Source organism: Limulus polyphemus, unplaced genomic scaffold (assembly GCF_000517525.1).
Source record: "Limulus polyphemus unplaced genomic scaffold, Limulus_polyphemus-2.1.2 Scaffold4282, whole genome shotgun sequence".
NCBI lineage: Eukaryota > Metazoa > Arthropoda > Merostomata > Xiphosura > Limulidae > Limulus > Limulus polyphemus.
Window position 1 is genome coordinate 79,034 of NW_013669892.1, and position 15,485 is coordinate 94,518.

A 15,485-nucleotide genomic window follows, 5' to 3' on the forward strand; every position below is an offset into this window, starting at 1 on the left:
TTCTTTTTTTAGAGACTTTTCTCTGTAGGAAGGGGATACATAATTTTATACAGTACAATTTCATATTATATTTTTTTCTTTGACTACATTTTCCATCTAATTCATTACCATTATTTTATTTATAGAAATGAATAGAAACCCTATAACCCGAGCGCTTTCGAAAGGTGGACCTTTCTTCTTCAGAAACAATGGATATCTGTAATCTGCCCAACACGGGTATCGAAAATCGGTTTCTAGCGTTGTATGTCCGCAGACGTGCCACTGGGGGGCTCGAACAAAGACACCGCGATAGCTAACACATTCATTGGTTCACTCTCTAATTTGAAATCATTCTCTCCATTGTATGAACTACCTCGGATGTATGATCTACTTTCATATATGCTAGAGAATTTTACGTCACATCATCAGAACTTTATAGATGTTCTAGGTCTCTTAAACCTTTTGATTTGAATGTTATCATTAATACCCGCAGCTCCTTCTAGGTAACATTTAAATTTCAACATTGAAAATTTAGGTTAGAGCATTATTTTTCCTTTCACCATCTTCCGCATCCATTTCCTTTCTGCTTTCTTTCCTCATCAATCCATTCATATTCTTTCATCTTATTTTTTGCACCATTTCACACTTCCATATATTTCTAATTGTCTCTTCTTTGTTTTCTTACATTTTTTGCTCCCAGTGGCACAGCGGTATGTCTGCGGACTTACAACGCTAGAAAACCGGATTTCAATACCCGTGGCGTTGCTTAATAACAAACAACAACTTCCAGCATCTTACATTATCTCCATTCCGCATTTATTCTTCCAATTATTTTCAATTTCTATTGTTATCTCTATTAAACATTTTTGGCCAACCATCTTTTTTCTGATGATTGTTTTTGTTGAATCTCGTGCAAACATACTTTAGAGCTATCCTTAATTTTTACGTGATAGACTAGAGCAAGGGGAACTAGTCAACACCACCCATTATCTACTTGTGGGCCATCCTAAACGAATGATGCAATTTTTTTTTTCGAACCACGGCTCTTTAGTCCGGCACGCTAACCACTGGGCCGTGCTCAGCCAGTGGTAGGATGTGAACCACAACAAGACTTCAACAAAACGTGATCCAGAGAAGTTACAGAAATTGAACCAGAGCCACAAAGCTATGTGCTGAACGAAAAACTGTTCTTGAAAAGAAAAAAAGGTTCACAAAACAGAATATAGACTAGTAGTATTCATCTTGTCATAAGTTTCAAATTATTCTCCCAATCCCACAAATCTTTTTCGCACTTTAAGAAAAAAAATTACTAGCAACTTAATAACAAATATAAAAAAAATATTTGAAGAAAAAGAAAAACACATTAAAAATATTTTCTATACATAAGCGAAAATTAACTTCTTTCTTAAGTAGTAGTCAACCTTTTAATAACTCAAAGTTTCATGAAGACCACCAATACCTTATCTGATAAACATAATTTCATCAAATATTCTATCAACAAACATACCAGCTGTTTTACCACCAATATTATCAACCTCCTCTCAAGCTCGTAAGGGTACCCAAGTACAGCTTCTGTGAAACATTCATAGTCAGGAGGTATTTATATATAAACACAAGCTACTCCTTAGCGTAGGACCCCAGTTTTCTTTGTCACCCTAGCAGGCCTTCTGTAAAATGACGCTACTGCTTATGAAATGTTACAAAAATGCAAATTTTAATTGTTGAGATAAGCTAAAATTAATCTTCAATAATCATAAGTCTTCCATCATAACCAAAAAATTGTTTGATTGTAGTTAAGCCCAAAGCTACACAATGGGTCATCTTTGTTGTGCCTAATTCCGGAATCGCAACCTCGTGTTTAGCGATATAAGTCGCAGACTTGCCGCTGTGCCATTATGGGCCCAAAAATTGATGGTTCTTCAGGTTGCCCAATCAACCTGATTGTCTTATAAGTAACTTCTATCTGACCGGTCTAGACACACATACTCATAATTCTGACACTAAAATTTGCTTGATCTTGCAAATTTATCTTTTCCACCTTTTATAATATATATATTTATTTATCTTAGGTTTATAGATCATGATCGCCGGTTTATTTCATATACATATTTGTAGCCTTGTTTGATTTGCAGTTTTTATTTCTTCTTTTTGTGCAATATTTTCTGTTTTAGTCTAATTTTATTATCTTAATCATTTGGGTTTCACTTTCTTTTAAATATTGTTACGACAGTGGAAGTCACGTGACGTTGGTAACACGTCATAAGATTCTCGAAAGATCGTGACGTTTCCTGGCAACTTTAGTCTTTCCTAGGCGCCCTCTGTTTCAGTATATAAGCCCGGCAAATAATTGCAGACATAGAGAGAGATAGAGACAGATATTTGAGTCAAGTGAGCGGTAGTGACGGTAATATAAAGTGTGAGTTTTGTTATCGAGATTGCAAACGTATTGACTGTGGAAATTCTGTGTATTATAAAGTTGTATCGAGAAATAATAAACTCGTTTTAGTTAAGAAAGGACTTGTATCGCTGAAGTTTCTCGGAAAAAATTTCTACGGGAAATTAACAAATGAACAGACATAACAATATTTATACCATTTTAAACCGAGCTTTCAGCCGCCAAAGTTTGTGTCTTTAATACACTTTTATTTTCTAAATGCTTTTTAAATTAAAAAGCCCTAACAACGGATAATCTGTAATTTAAGTAAAAGTTTTTTGTTTTTTTTTGTATATTTAGCAAGGTTTTGACTATCTGACTCTTACCACCTTTCCTCCTTATGAAACTTATCACTTTTACAGAAATCTGTTTTTCTAATGACGTACATGTACATGTATTCCGGTACTCTTTTCTATTTGCTCATTCATCCTTAGGTTGACGTCATAACTTGTTAAAACTTGTTACACAAATTACAACAAAACATCCCACATAGGAATACAATTAACCTTTCCAGAAGAAAACTCCGGATTCTGGCGTTGTAAGTCCGCAGACGTGCCGCTGTGCCACTGGGGGGCGCATAATACATTCGTATTTAACAGATTTATGTTTGTTTTAGTTGGCGTATCAATGTAACACCATTTTAAGCAATATGTAAATTGGAAACTTGCTTCAAGGGATAAAGAAAAATATATTAAACAAACAACTTGCAGAACCTTTCTATCGTTTTGGTGGAATTTTGTTGCTATTTATAATTTGTACATGTAAAGGGGTTTGAGTATTGTTAAAAAAATAAATCACCCGCTATCGCGGTGTATCGCCTTATTTTTGTGAATAAAACACATAATATTCTGTATAATCCTTTTGCTCATTTTTCATTGTCTAAAAGACGTGTCAAACATATTTAACATGGTTGTCCTATCATGCTAGAGTCCCCCGTGTGGGACATCGGTAAGTTTTAGGACTTACATCACTAAAATATGGGGATCGATTCCCCGCGGTGGACGGAGCAGAAAACTCAATTTGGCTTTGTTTTAAAACAAACTATCACATTAGAAAGTCTGCGTTTAATTTTTATCGTTGACAAATTTGATTCAGCACGTCCGTTGGTATGTTGAGATGTACAATATTGTTACGTCTCTGTTCGTTCGTTAATTAATTTTCCGTAAATTCGTTCCGACGAAACTTTAGCGACACAAGTCCTTTCTTAAATAAAACTGGTTTATTCTTTCCGAATACAACTTTACGATACACTTAATTTCAACAGTCGCTCTATAACAAACGCTATAACTCTCAAAGAACGTCTCACAATACTCAGTTCAATTACACATTGTTCCATCACGTTGTGACCGTTTTATATATACCAGACTACCCCCAATCTAGTAGTCTCCCGATAATTCACGAAGGTTCGAGAAGGACGTGGCATGATACTAGTCACGTGACCTCGCTGATGCAACAATATGTATAATTCTCTATATGAAGTCTTTTTCCAGTTACTTTATGTAACTTGTAGTAAAATTAGTAGGTTTAATATAGAGATTGTGTTATTTAAGAATATAAAATAGTATTCACAAAGTGTTCTGAAAACTTTGACTTCCATTTTCTGTGTAATACATTGTAGATAGTTAACTTTCACCAACATTGATTCCAACTTTTGAATTTTCTACATGACATACCATTTAATTTTGTTTTTGCCTTGAAGCTAACAGTTCTATTTTCTTTTCTTATTTTGATAACATTTTCACGTATTTCAGTTTTGTTTCTCAACCAACCAGAATATTTAAATTTACAAATACAGTATAGCATTTATTTCATTATGTTCCCTAACTTGCTGTTATCTTTTGCTTGTGTTGATTGTTGAGTTACATTTTTCAGATTTTTTCCCAGTAAAGAAGAAGATGTACAGTTGGGTTCTATTTCATGTATCTCCCCCTCCCCAAAAAAAACTTTTAGTAATGCTTCTTCTTTTTTTAAGCTGAAATTGATAGCTTAGGCTTAATATTTTTTTCATGTGTTTCACTTTTGATTCTTAACCTGTCAGAAGATTTACCATTTGGTTGTTATGATTGCTGCAAATGATAATAATTATGTATTTCAAGTGTCAAGTGTTTCTGAATTGGGTAAGAGTGAAGATAAGATACAACATAATTTTTAGTTCCCCTAGAAAAGATGTGTAATAAAAGCTTGCATAAAACTTTGTGCATGATTTACTTATGTAAATTATTTCCTGAATACATAAATCTTCCATTGTTTTATGTCACACCCGGTTAATTGGCATTTCAAACAGGATATTTGTTATACATTTTTCAAATTATGTTTAAGTAGGATGTTCCATATGGTTGTTCAGGTATAGACCTTATTTAAGTAATTGAATTTAATTCTCTGATATATGTCACATGTTTGATCTTTATATGTTATATATTACAGCATGCAAATGAAGATGTGGAAAAGATGATTCTTGGGAACAAATGTGATGTGGATGATAAGAGAATGATAAGTAAAGAACGTGGAGATGCAGTAAGTAGAAACTATAGCTAACTCAGTGTATAAAAGACATGTAAACTGACTATCAGATGATCTCAGTACAAAAGAAAATAACTTATTAAATGATAATGTTATAAAATGTTCTAAAGGGAAGACTCATAAGCAGAGAAAATTGTCAGGAGAATAACAAGTAAAATCCATAAAGACTCGGCTAGTAATGAAAAATTTGACGAATACCACTTGAGATATTTTCAAACATCAATATATCTTGATGAACTATTTTAACTAAAGAAAATATTATTTTTCTTTATAGTTGGATTTGTATTTAAATAACTGTCAAAGAGTTTTAAGAAACTGAAGATGATTATTGACATTAATTTTTCTTTAAATGTATCCAATTGAAGTGGAAAGTGAGATATTTCCTCAAATTACATTTGGCCTAACTAAATAGAAAATAAACCAGGTCCAGTCAATTTTTTTGTTCAAAACACAACCTACATGTATTATTTCCACTACTCTTCATTTGTTCCAAGCTGCTGCTGACAAGGTCTTGCACCTAATATTAGTGCTCATCATAAAAGATACTACACACACTCAGAGATTCATTGATATAACAGTATATGGATTGTTTAGTTTAAATACACTGACTAGCCACTTTATTAGAAATCACCTTGTATTGTATACAGAACCCTCCATTTATTTGCATATGAGTACACTAAACACAACGTGACAGATGGTTGCTTGAGCCATATAAATACACTATGTAACTAAGATAACAGTATAAGGAGGGATCTCTTGACTTTAAAATGACAAAAATAATGATACAGGCTCCTGTCTAGCATAATATTTGTTTGAATGACTTTGTTGATGACCAGTATTTTAATTGTTTATTTAAATTTGATAAACAAGCTTGAATAAAAAATTGATAATTCCAAAATGATACCTCTTCACACATGTGAACTTGAATAGAAACGAGTTATGTGTTCTACCAAAAGAGATTTGCGAGCTACCAGCCTTGAAAAACTCCCACCTCAGGGTTCATATGGGCTTTGGAAAGTTTTAGAAAAATGAAAATTAACCCCATGTTTTTGGAAAAGTCATAAAAAATGAAAATAACCTCCTCTCAAGATTATAAACCAGTGTTTTCCATAATTTGTTTATTTGATGATTACATCATATAATACCCATTGGCAATGATCTTTCAGTTGAGCCCTTAGTGTGAAGTATGCACTGCACATGCATGAATAGCAACTTGAATTACTTCAGCAGTACAAGGTTGTAGGAGGCCAATGATATCTGAGCCTTGCCATTCAAGCAATTAAGTAATTTTTCCATCATTATTTTTATGTTCTGTGGTATAGACTTGAATGTGTACTTGCATAAAATATGCCAGGCAAATGTATATTTAACAATGCATGACTTCTGAAGGATGAGTACAAGGAATGGCTTGTTACGGGTGCACGTCAACAAAATGCTTGTTTCAATGTGTGCCATTAAAAAACTTCGATGTTGGCAGTATGGGTGAGCCCACATTTGTAAGCCGTATGAAGGGCAAAAAGCACAAGGTTAATGTGCATAAATTGCACTTGTCAACAGTAGCCATGCTGACCATACACAGTTTGATAACATCTGAACCTAGGCCAATGCCAGATAGGACACCAATGGTTAGGCCTACTGTTGCAACAAATCAACACAATGCCGTAGTCTAGCAAGTAAGTGAATAATATTCCTAAGTTAAATTTAATTATTAAAGAGAATGGACTGAATTTCATTGATTTAAATGTACAATACAATTTAGTTGTGTTATTTTACAAGTAGCCTTTGGATGATTCACTTCTTTTCATCTAGCTGTCAGAACTTCATTATGTAGTTTATTCAGTACAGGAAGATTGGATTCATATATTTAAAAGAAGATTAGTGGAAAGCTGAGATTTTGTGAGTCCTGAAGGCCATTGTTAGCTGTTACAAAAACTGTGAAAACATAAACGAACTATTTAAAACGATGTTACCAGATAATAAAATTGCATCCAAGTTCTATTGTGGAGAGAAAAAATGTGTGTATATGGCTTGTTTTGGATTGGCCCCATATATCAAGTCAAATTTGTATCAGAAGCTTGGAAAAGACACAGACATAGTGCTCTTGTATGATGACTTCTTAAATGGTGAAAACCAAAAGGACCAACTTGACTCAAAACAAAATCTTGTGATGCCTTGATTTCGTGATTCTGTATGTTTCGGTCACATACAGGCTAATAATCTCTTAAGCCATTTATTAAAACTGACAAAAGAGCTTAATTTTAGTCATCTTTTGCAAATAGGGATGGATGGTCCAAGTGTTAACTGGTTGTTCCATGAGAAATTAGAATCAGAGTTCAAATTACGAATTTGGACCCATCTTTAATCAACATTGGGTCGTGTGGTCTCTACACAGTTCACGGGGCTCTTTGTAATGATTTCAATGCCTCTGATTGGGATTTAGAAGCAATACTTAAATCAATGTACCACCTTTTCAAAGATTCTCCAGCCAGATGGGAAGACTTTGAGAAAATTACTGGGTCTCATACATACGTACTGAAATTTTTTTCTACCCGATGGGTACAAAGGACAATTGAAATTATTCTGAAAAAAACAGTTGAAGCCAAATCAAACTCTTACACAGTACCAAAAAAAAGTCAAGCATTTAATACTGTGACATTTGCAACAAATGATATCCTTTCCTTTTTCAATATCTGAAGAACTCTCTCCATTTGTGATGAAATATCAGACTGAACACCCTGTACTACCTTTTGTCAGCTGTGATCAGAAATCTTCTGAGAAGGGTTTTAAAACATGATGTGCTGTCCAGAGCAGACACTGATTTAAATTGTTGAAAATTGACTTAAGCAATACAGAAAATATCAAATTGGCTAAGCATGTTGATACCAGTTTTTGTGCAACAGAAAAAATGAAAGTATTGATCGGTGCATAGAAGGCAACTCCAAGAAATGCACTTGCATTTCACAATGAATGTTTGTCTGTTTTGATCTGTTTAATCGAGAAATTGCTAGTGAAGTGTCTGTTGAAATAATCATTTACTCATTTGCTTTTCTCTTCTAAAAAATGGCCTCAGATATGATGGATAATAAGGGTTGTTTTAAGCAGGTATTGACCTCTCTTGTCAATTTGAAACATCTCAAAGCAGAAGAATGTGATTGCTTAATCAGACAGTATGACATGTTTTTATCTAGAGTTCTGAAGCCAAATTCCCTCATCATCAAGGATTTGACCTCAAAACCGATAGGCTTGACTGCTTTTAGTTCAAACACATGGGCCAAGCTACAGATATGAGTCCTTATGGCATCTTGTCAAACTCATTTTGATACTTTCTCATGGCCAAGTAACAGTTGAAAGGGGCCTTTCTATGAATGAAGGGTTAGTGCTTCAAAACATGAAGGATGTCTCCCTTGTTTGTCGACAGTTAATCTATAATTATGATGCAGTCAGTTTGGAGGTATTCTGGAAGTTCCTTTTTCGAAAGAACTGCTCACTGCTGCTCAAAATGATAGACAGAAATATAACCAATACCTCAATCAACAGAGGGAGACAGCTGAACTGAATGAAAAAAACACTGAAAAGAAGCTTATTCTTGTGGATATTGCAAAACTTAAAGCTAAATGCCAAATATTTTAAAAAGGTATAGCATTCTTAGTTGAGGCTGCTGATGATCTTGCTGACAAGGCCAAAAAACAAGGCAATATGACTGATTTGCCAAAAACAAATAGTTTCAGGAAAATGGCATAAGAAAAGTCTTTAGAATTAAAAATTGTGCAAGAAAAAATTGCAAAAATGGTGGAAAGGTCAAAGAATTGTTAATCTATGTCCTATCATTGTCTTTCATATGTAGTCATACATATATATACTTTTGCATAATATATAAAGAATAAACAGTTATTGTGGATTGCATGATTTATTTCATGTTATATTTGGTCTCAAAAATCAGTTTTGAAGGCTATGGAAAGTTTTAGAAAAGTCATGGAAATCTAAATCACCAAAGGTGTACGAATCCTGTCCCACCTAATCTCTTGAAAATGTGAATATTTGCCACTGCATTATGCTATAATCATGCAGCAGAGTCCTCCACCAATAGGAGTGCAATACACCTCCATGCAGAATACCTCCCTCTACATTCACACTTGTGAACCCTCATTCTTTTCCTCGGTACAACAGTGCATTGACATGTTTTTGAATTTGCTGAGATCTTTGACTTTTTCAAAATTTTTCTAATTTCAGTTTTTACTTAATTGAGTTTGTTAAACTCAATATGAATTCACAACTTAATGTGAATATTTCTAAATCTGATGTGAGTGAAGAATCTCCTCATACAGAACAAATTAACACTATTTCTAATGGAAGTTCTTTTCCTGTGGAAGATGTGATGGCCATCTTCCATTGTGTGGTGGTGTCCATTATATGGCTGGGACCTTCTGCTCCCATCTTTTCCACTCACTTGCCTTCACTGTTTTAATGGCTGATCATTTGGGATTGCCTGTCAAGTTTCCTAATCCTTTCTTCCTTCCCCTGGCCCTAGTTCCCATTCACTTAGTAATTCTGTTCAACTCGTCTCCAATGTTCCTAACCTTCTCCCATTTGCCTGCTAGACTTTCAGTGTCTGGTCATCAGGTTTCACACCTTGTATTTACTTTCTGCACTTGAGGTACTTTCCTGTTCTTCTCTGGAATCTCTCCTTTCACTTGGCTGCACACATATTCATCCATTACAGTGAATGTTGATGATTAACGGTACTTTTCCAGGGTTCCACCAACCTCACAAATCCCCCTCTCTCTTCTGGAGGATCTTGCTTGGTGACTAGACCTCTCTACCACCACCTCCAGTGTTCCCTTACCTTCTCACAATCCAGATCTTCAACTATTTATGGATGCCTTTCTCTCAGGACAGTCTGACTTTGTGCTCTTGACCCATTTCTTCAACCTGCTTTCTGTCCACCAGGCATCTCCACAATTCTTTCCTCTCCTTATGGATCAATTAGTTCTTATACATTTGGTCAGATCCATGGTCTTGTCTCATGTTAACTGCCATGGATATGTACACTCCAGGCCCCCCCTGTTTCCTGACTTTGGTCCTCCTCCTTTTTGCCCATTCCATTCGGGTGAGTTTCGTAACTGGTCTTGTTCTAGCTTCACTGAACATTGTCAGTGACTGTCTTTCTCAGTGAGACCATGTTCTACACACAGAATGGTCCCTCCACTCCCACATTCTGCATTGATCTGCTCTGAACTTACTACTCCACAAATAAATACCTCTGCCACACCTCTTGAAACCCTTCTTCTTATCTTTGGCCTCCTGCATTCCATTTCTCAGTACTGGCTGTCTATGCCTCCAGTCAACTCTGGTGCTATCTTTTTCTGCAGGCTTGCCCTCCCCTCAAATCCTTACTCTGATTCAGAACACCTCTTGCAGGATCCTATTAGTGGCCTCCCAATGTTTATACCAACCCTGGTTTCTGTCAACCACCTTCTCCCGTCCAGGTCCCCCCTCCATACATACTACCTCTTCTGATCCAACTTCACATATCCATCACTTTTCTAAATATATCATCCTATCACGTACCTTCCTATTGTCACACTCTTCTTCCTCTTCCAGACACCACAGTACATCATGTATTTATTGCCATAGGTCTCCCCTTCACCATTTCCCCTCTGACCTCCCTGCTTTATAACATACTCCCTCTTCTTTCATTTGTGTTCTACCGTTGGTCATCTGTCTCTCTCATTGCAGGTTATTCTTCCACTTTTCCGGTGCCACAGGCTAATTTCTTCACCAGTCCTATTTACCCTTTTCTGTCCTTTTCTTATTCACATATCTTACCGCCCTCGTCTTAGCCTGACTGGAATCTCACTGTAGACCTGGGACCCTCTTGAATCTAACAACTTCTTCGATGTATAATCACTCCCTGGACACACAAGTCCTTCTCCACTTTGCCTGTGGTCACCATCATTCAGATGTCTATGCCATGGTATTCTTTCAAATTTTCTTAAATCACACTTACCTTCTTTATCCAGGTTGTTCCTTCTTTATCTAGCCTTCTGTAGCATTTTTCGGTAGACACACCTTTCTCCCGTACCTCTTCTTTATTATATCACTTCTCTATGCTCGTTAAGTACCAGACAGATTTCTGTATTCTGTCTGAGCCATTCATTGTTTGTCATGCTCTTTCTCCTTTAGGGGTTCCAATCATTGTCCTTTTCATTCCTTGGGTCCCCTCCTTTACCTGCATCCTCTCTTTTTCCATCCATCAGGATGGATTTGCCTGGTCATCCATTTGGTCTACATCTCTTTGTGAGTGGATGAACATGAACTCTTTAATGTCTTTATTGATCTTTTTCACTGACTTTTCATGCTCTTCTCCAGGCTGGCATGTGGACAACCAATAACTTCTCCACCAACTATCAGCTCCACATGGCTGTCTCAGCTCTATAGGAATTTAGACTTCTGTCTATGGGCAGGTGAGTGTATAAAAATTTTCTCACCTTACAATCACTGTAGGGTCCTACTGGGTGGCTAGTGTTACCTCTCAATGTTTACCTACCCCAAATCTGCTTGAAGCCAGGGTAACTAAAAGTGTTCATACTATCCACTCTGACTCTACAAGTGCCCACTGTGAGGTGGGGAGTTCCATTAGACCACTTTAATGCCCAATTCAGATTGTAAGCCAGCACCAGAGCAGTGTTTCTGCCCACTTATGTGGCTACCATTTACCGGCTTTTAAAAGTAGTGTTTTGTGGTCACACGTTATACTGTCTCCAATAATAGATCTTTCCAGGCTAAAAGATTAGTGGGGATTCAAGTACATTTGTGGGGTCTTATCTATATGAACCCCCCCTCCTTGCCACTCACCATCTCCCAACTGCTGGGGTGGTGGGCCATGGAGAATTCTCACTGATTGGGACCTAACTGCTGGGGTGACATTGGTGTGAAGTGTAGGTCACCCTTCAAATCTAACTCCACTCCTGCAGCCCATAGACTAATGGTCAAGTGGTGTATATAATATGGTGCCCTCCTCCCACAGCTGGCATTGCACCTGTAGAGACTTATGGTAGAGTTGAGGTAAATACACCATATGATGTATCACTCGCATACCCTACTCCTTCGGCAGGCAAGAAGCCTGTAGTTGCTGATGGTCGAGTAGAGGTTTATGTAAGTATACATACAGACATGACTCCATACAGTACCTTCCACCTACAGCTGACATGGGGTCCATAGAGATGGATGGTAGAGGAAGTGAGCACAAACTTATCACAAATGCCCTTTTCCAATAGCTGGTTTTAACCTGTTAAGTCTGATAGTAGAGGAGGTGAGCACACAAGATATGGTCTGAATGAAACCCAATCTCACTACACATAGCTGTCCGACAGTTTCAATGCAAGTTCTCAGACAGCCATGTACCTGTTATGCCTGTCCTTGGGACACCTTTATGACTTTATTTACTCTTCTATTATTCTACATGGGTGTGCCCCAATCAAGCCCCTGCCATCAGGTGTCACATCCCATGGGTTTCCTTTGGTTGCTTCCTGATGGGAGCTCATCAAAGTAATCTTTGATCAAGTCCCTCCACCATCTCAGCATGGGAATATAGCTATCTGCGTGATAGGTAAGATATTGTTTTGAAAGTAAATATTTTCCTTACGTGAAAATGTATTTCCGATTGATACCTCCCTAGATTTTTCCACCCATCCTTCCCACTTTTCTGGTGCACATTTATTTATTGTCTGATCAAAGAATGAGGATTCATGGGCATGATGTAGAGGGAGCCATTGTGCATGGAGGTGTGTCAGATTCCTATTGGTGTAAGGCTCTGCTGCAGGATAACATCGTCATGCAGTGGTGCAAATTCATGTGAAATTAGATGGGAGTTTTCACAAGGCTGGTGGCTTGCAAACTTCTTTAGCAGAAGGTGCAAACTTAAGAGGAAAAAGCTATCTGTGTGTAGAGATAAGTATTAGTAATGAAAATGTTAACTTTAGTAACATTTGTACTTTTCACAGATTGCCAGAGAACATGGGATTAGATTTTTGGAAACCAGTGCAAAAGCAAATGTTAACATTGAGCGAGCTTTCATTGAACTTACAGATGCAATTTTGAGTAAGGTGAGTTGTATCATTTAATGGTTCTAAGTTACCAGATTTATGTTTTACGATAAGGCTTTTCTGGTTATTAAATCTGGTTCATTACGAATTTAAACATATACTAAATCAGCTTGATTCAATTACATAAAAATAAGTAGATACCAACATACAATAACACAGTGAATTTTTAAGTTAGTGGAATAATATCACCTATTGAAGTAAAACAACGTTTACTGTTTACTGAATGAGGTTTTGGTATAACAGGCTTAACAAAGGGCATTTGTTGAAAACATTACCCAGTTAACTCTTTGTCTACAGCCTGTAACCATCAAAGTAACAATGAGAATAGTCATGCTATAACTTTTGATAATGTTTTCATACCGTCAAGTCATTTTGCAAATTATCAGTAAGTGTTACAAGGCTTTTTGTTTAAGTATTAAGATTCTTTAATTTTTTTTTTGAATGTTGACTAGCCAACATGGAAAGTAATTTTGATTTTAAGATTAAAAATACTTTTCTTCTTATGAAAATTGTCAAATTTCATTTGCCTAATCTCTATAACCTCCTAAATAACTATCAATTTTTTTTTAAACTTTATATTTTATCTGTTATTTGCCCAACCTTAACTCTGTACTGAGTTGGTTGATTTGATTGACCTCATAACCACCATAAACTTATTCTAAGTAGCTTAAATCTTGTATCAGTATACACCTATTTACATATATATATATAGGCAGATTTTGTTAAACAAGACCAATGTCTGTAGGTTTACTTTCTTCTTAGAATTCTTCTCAAGAAGTCGATAAGCCGTCTTAACGTTGTTAGAACAACGGGTAAAAGTTGTAGTTAGTGATGAGTTGGCCGACGCGTTTCGAATATATATATTAATGTTTTGCATCATTGACCTTTCAATCATCTGTGAGTAATATTAATGCCATATAAATCTTGTATATCATGTGGCACACGTGCAGCTTACGTTACCATATTGAATAGCTTGAATCTAGCCTTTATAAAGTACAAATGTTTAGTCTTAGTACTAACTCACCATTGTTTTATAAAATCAATCATATCTCAGTTACCATACATTACACACACATATATATATATATATATATATATATATGTGTGTGTATTTGTGTGTATTATTACTATTTACAAATTAATTCTTAATTATCAGTTATATTCTTTAAAACATAGAACAGTAAATAAAAGATGTATATAAAACAATGATCTCTATACTACTTGCTATGTTACAAAGTTTCTTTGTACTTGTGTGTCGTACATGCTAAGCCTGGTCGATTTTCGCACATGGAGGATATAAAAAAAAATAATTTTTATAAGTTTTATATATGCATTTTGAAATAGCAAGAAATTATAAATTAGTGATACTACAAAACTCCACTGTAATTTATCAGGTTTTTTAACTAAGTTGTATTTGTGTCTGAAAAATATCTCCTTTACAATCACCATATTCCCTTGACACCATTCTTCAAACCTGCAAAATGAAACCATGTGATACACAAAAAATTGATATTTAGCAATTTATTTTAATATCTACTTTTAAGTTTAGAAATTACTTAATGTATAATACTAAAATTTGAATTATAATCTATGATTTGATGCCAAATTTATTGACATACATTCATAAAATAATAGTTTAATAAAATTTTGAATTCAAGTCTACAAACATGATGGCATGCCCTCTGATCCTATCCATAGCAATGGGATTAAATCTTTCCATGTGAAGTTGGGCAATGTGATAATCACAGTTTCCATACTATAACTTTTAATGTGTTTTGTATATCTTCACAAAATTTGGTAAGCTTTCAGTAAACATTACAAGCATTTTGTACACAAAAAAATCAGGTTTTTTTAAAGTAAGTTTACTAAAACTTTGTGAATATATGGGGTCAAAGTGTTTACTGCTCTGAGTGAAAAGTAGTTTTCATGTTATTAACAATACTTTTCTTCATCTGAAAATTTTCAAATTTTATTTGTGTAATCTCTAAAATCTAAATAGATGCCAAACATTTATTTTCAGTAAAACTTGATGTTTTATGTTATTTTCTATGCCCTAACTCTATATGGACTTGACCAACCTTGTAACCATCATAAAAGAAAAAATGAAATAAATCTTAATTACCCTTTTTTTTCTTTCTAAAATTACTGCAGATTGTGACAGAAAACTACAATTATTTATCTGAAATAGCTTAAGTCTACATCTGTTTATACGTAACTTTACTGTTTTATTGCACTTTGAACTATGTCTAACTTATAATCCTGCCAAACAAGTTACAGATCACTTGGTGAACATGTAGTTCACACTACTGTACTGAATGACATAATGCACAAGCTGATTGTAAGCATACCTCATGAAGAATATTTTTTCATTATCTTACTTAATCCCCTCGACGTGGATTCCTGTACGTGGTGAGGGGACCTCCCAGGGAAGGTTCTGTATTTTCAGT

General features: G+C 35.4%; 1 protein-coding gene across 1 annotated transcript in view; it reads left to right on the plus strand.

Annotated features, from left to right (window-relative positions):
• Window positions 1-13,038, plus strand: part of LOC106470907 (ras-related protein Rab-10-like) — a gene marked incomplete at its 3' end in the record, with an annotated part of 31,035 nt that extends 17,997 nt beyond the window's left edge. The window contains exons 4-5 of the mRNA XM_013931484.2: window positions 4,838-4,927; window positions 12,937-13,038. Coding sequence (XP_013786938.1) covers window positions 4,838-4,927; window positions 12,937-13,038 — 192 coding nt within the window. The remainder of the gene's footprint in view (window positions 1-4,837; window positions 4,928-12,936) is intronic.
• Between the last annotated feature and the right edge of the window lie 2,447 nt (window positions 13,039-15,485).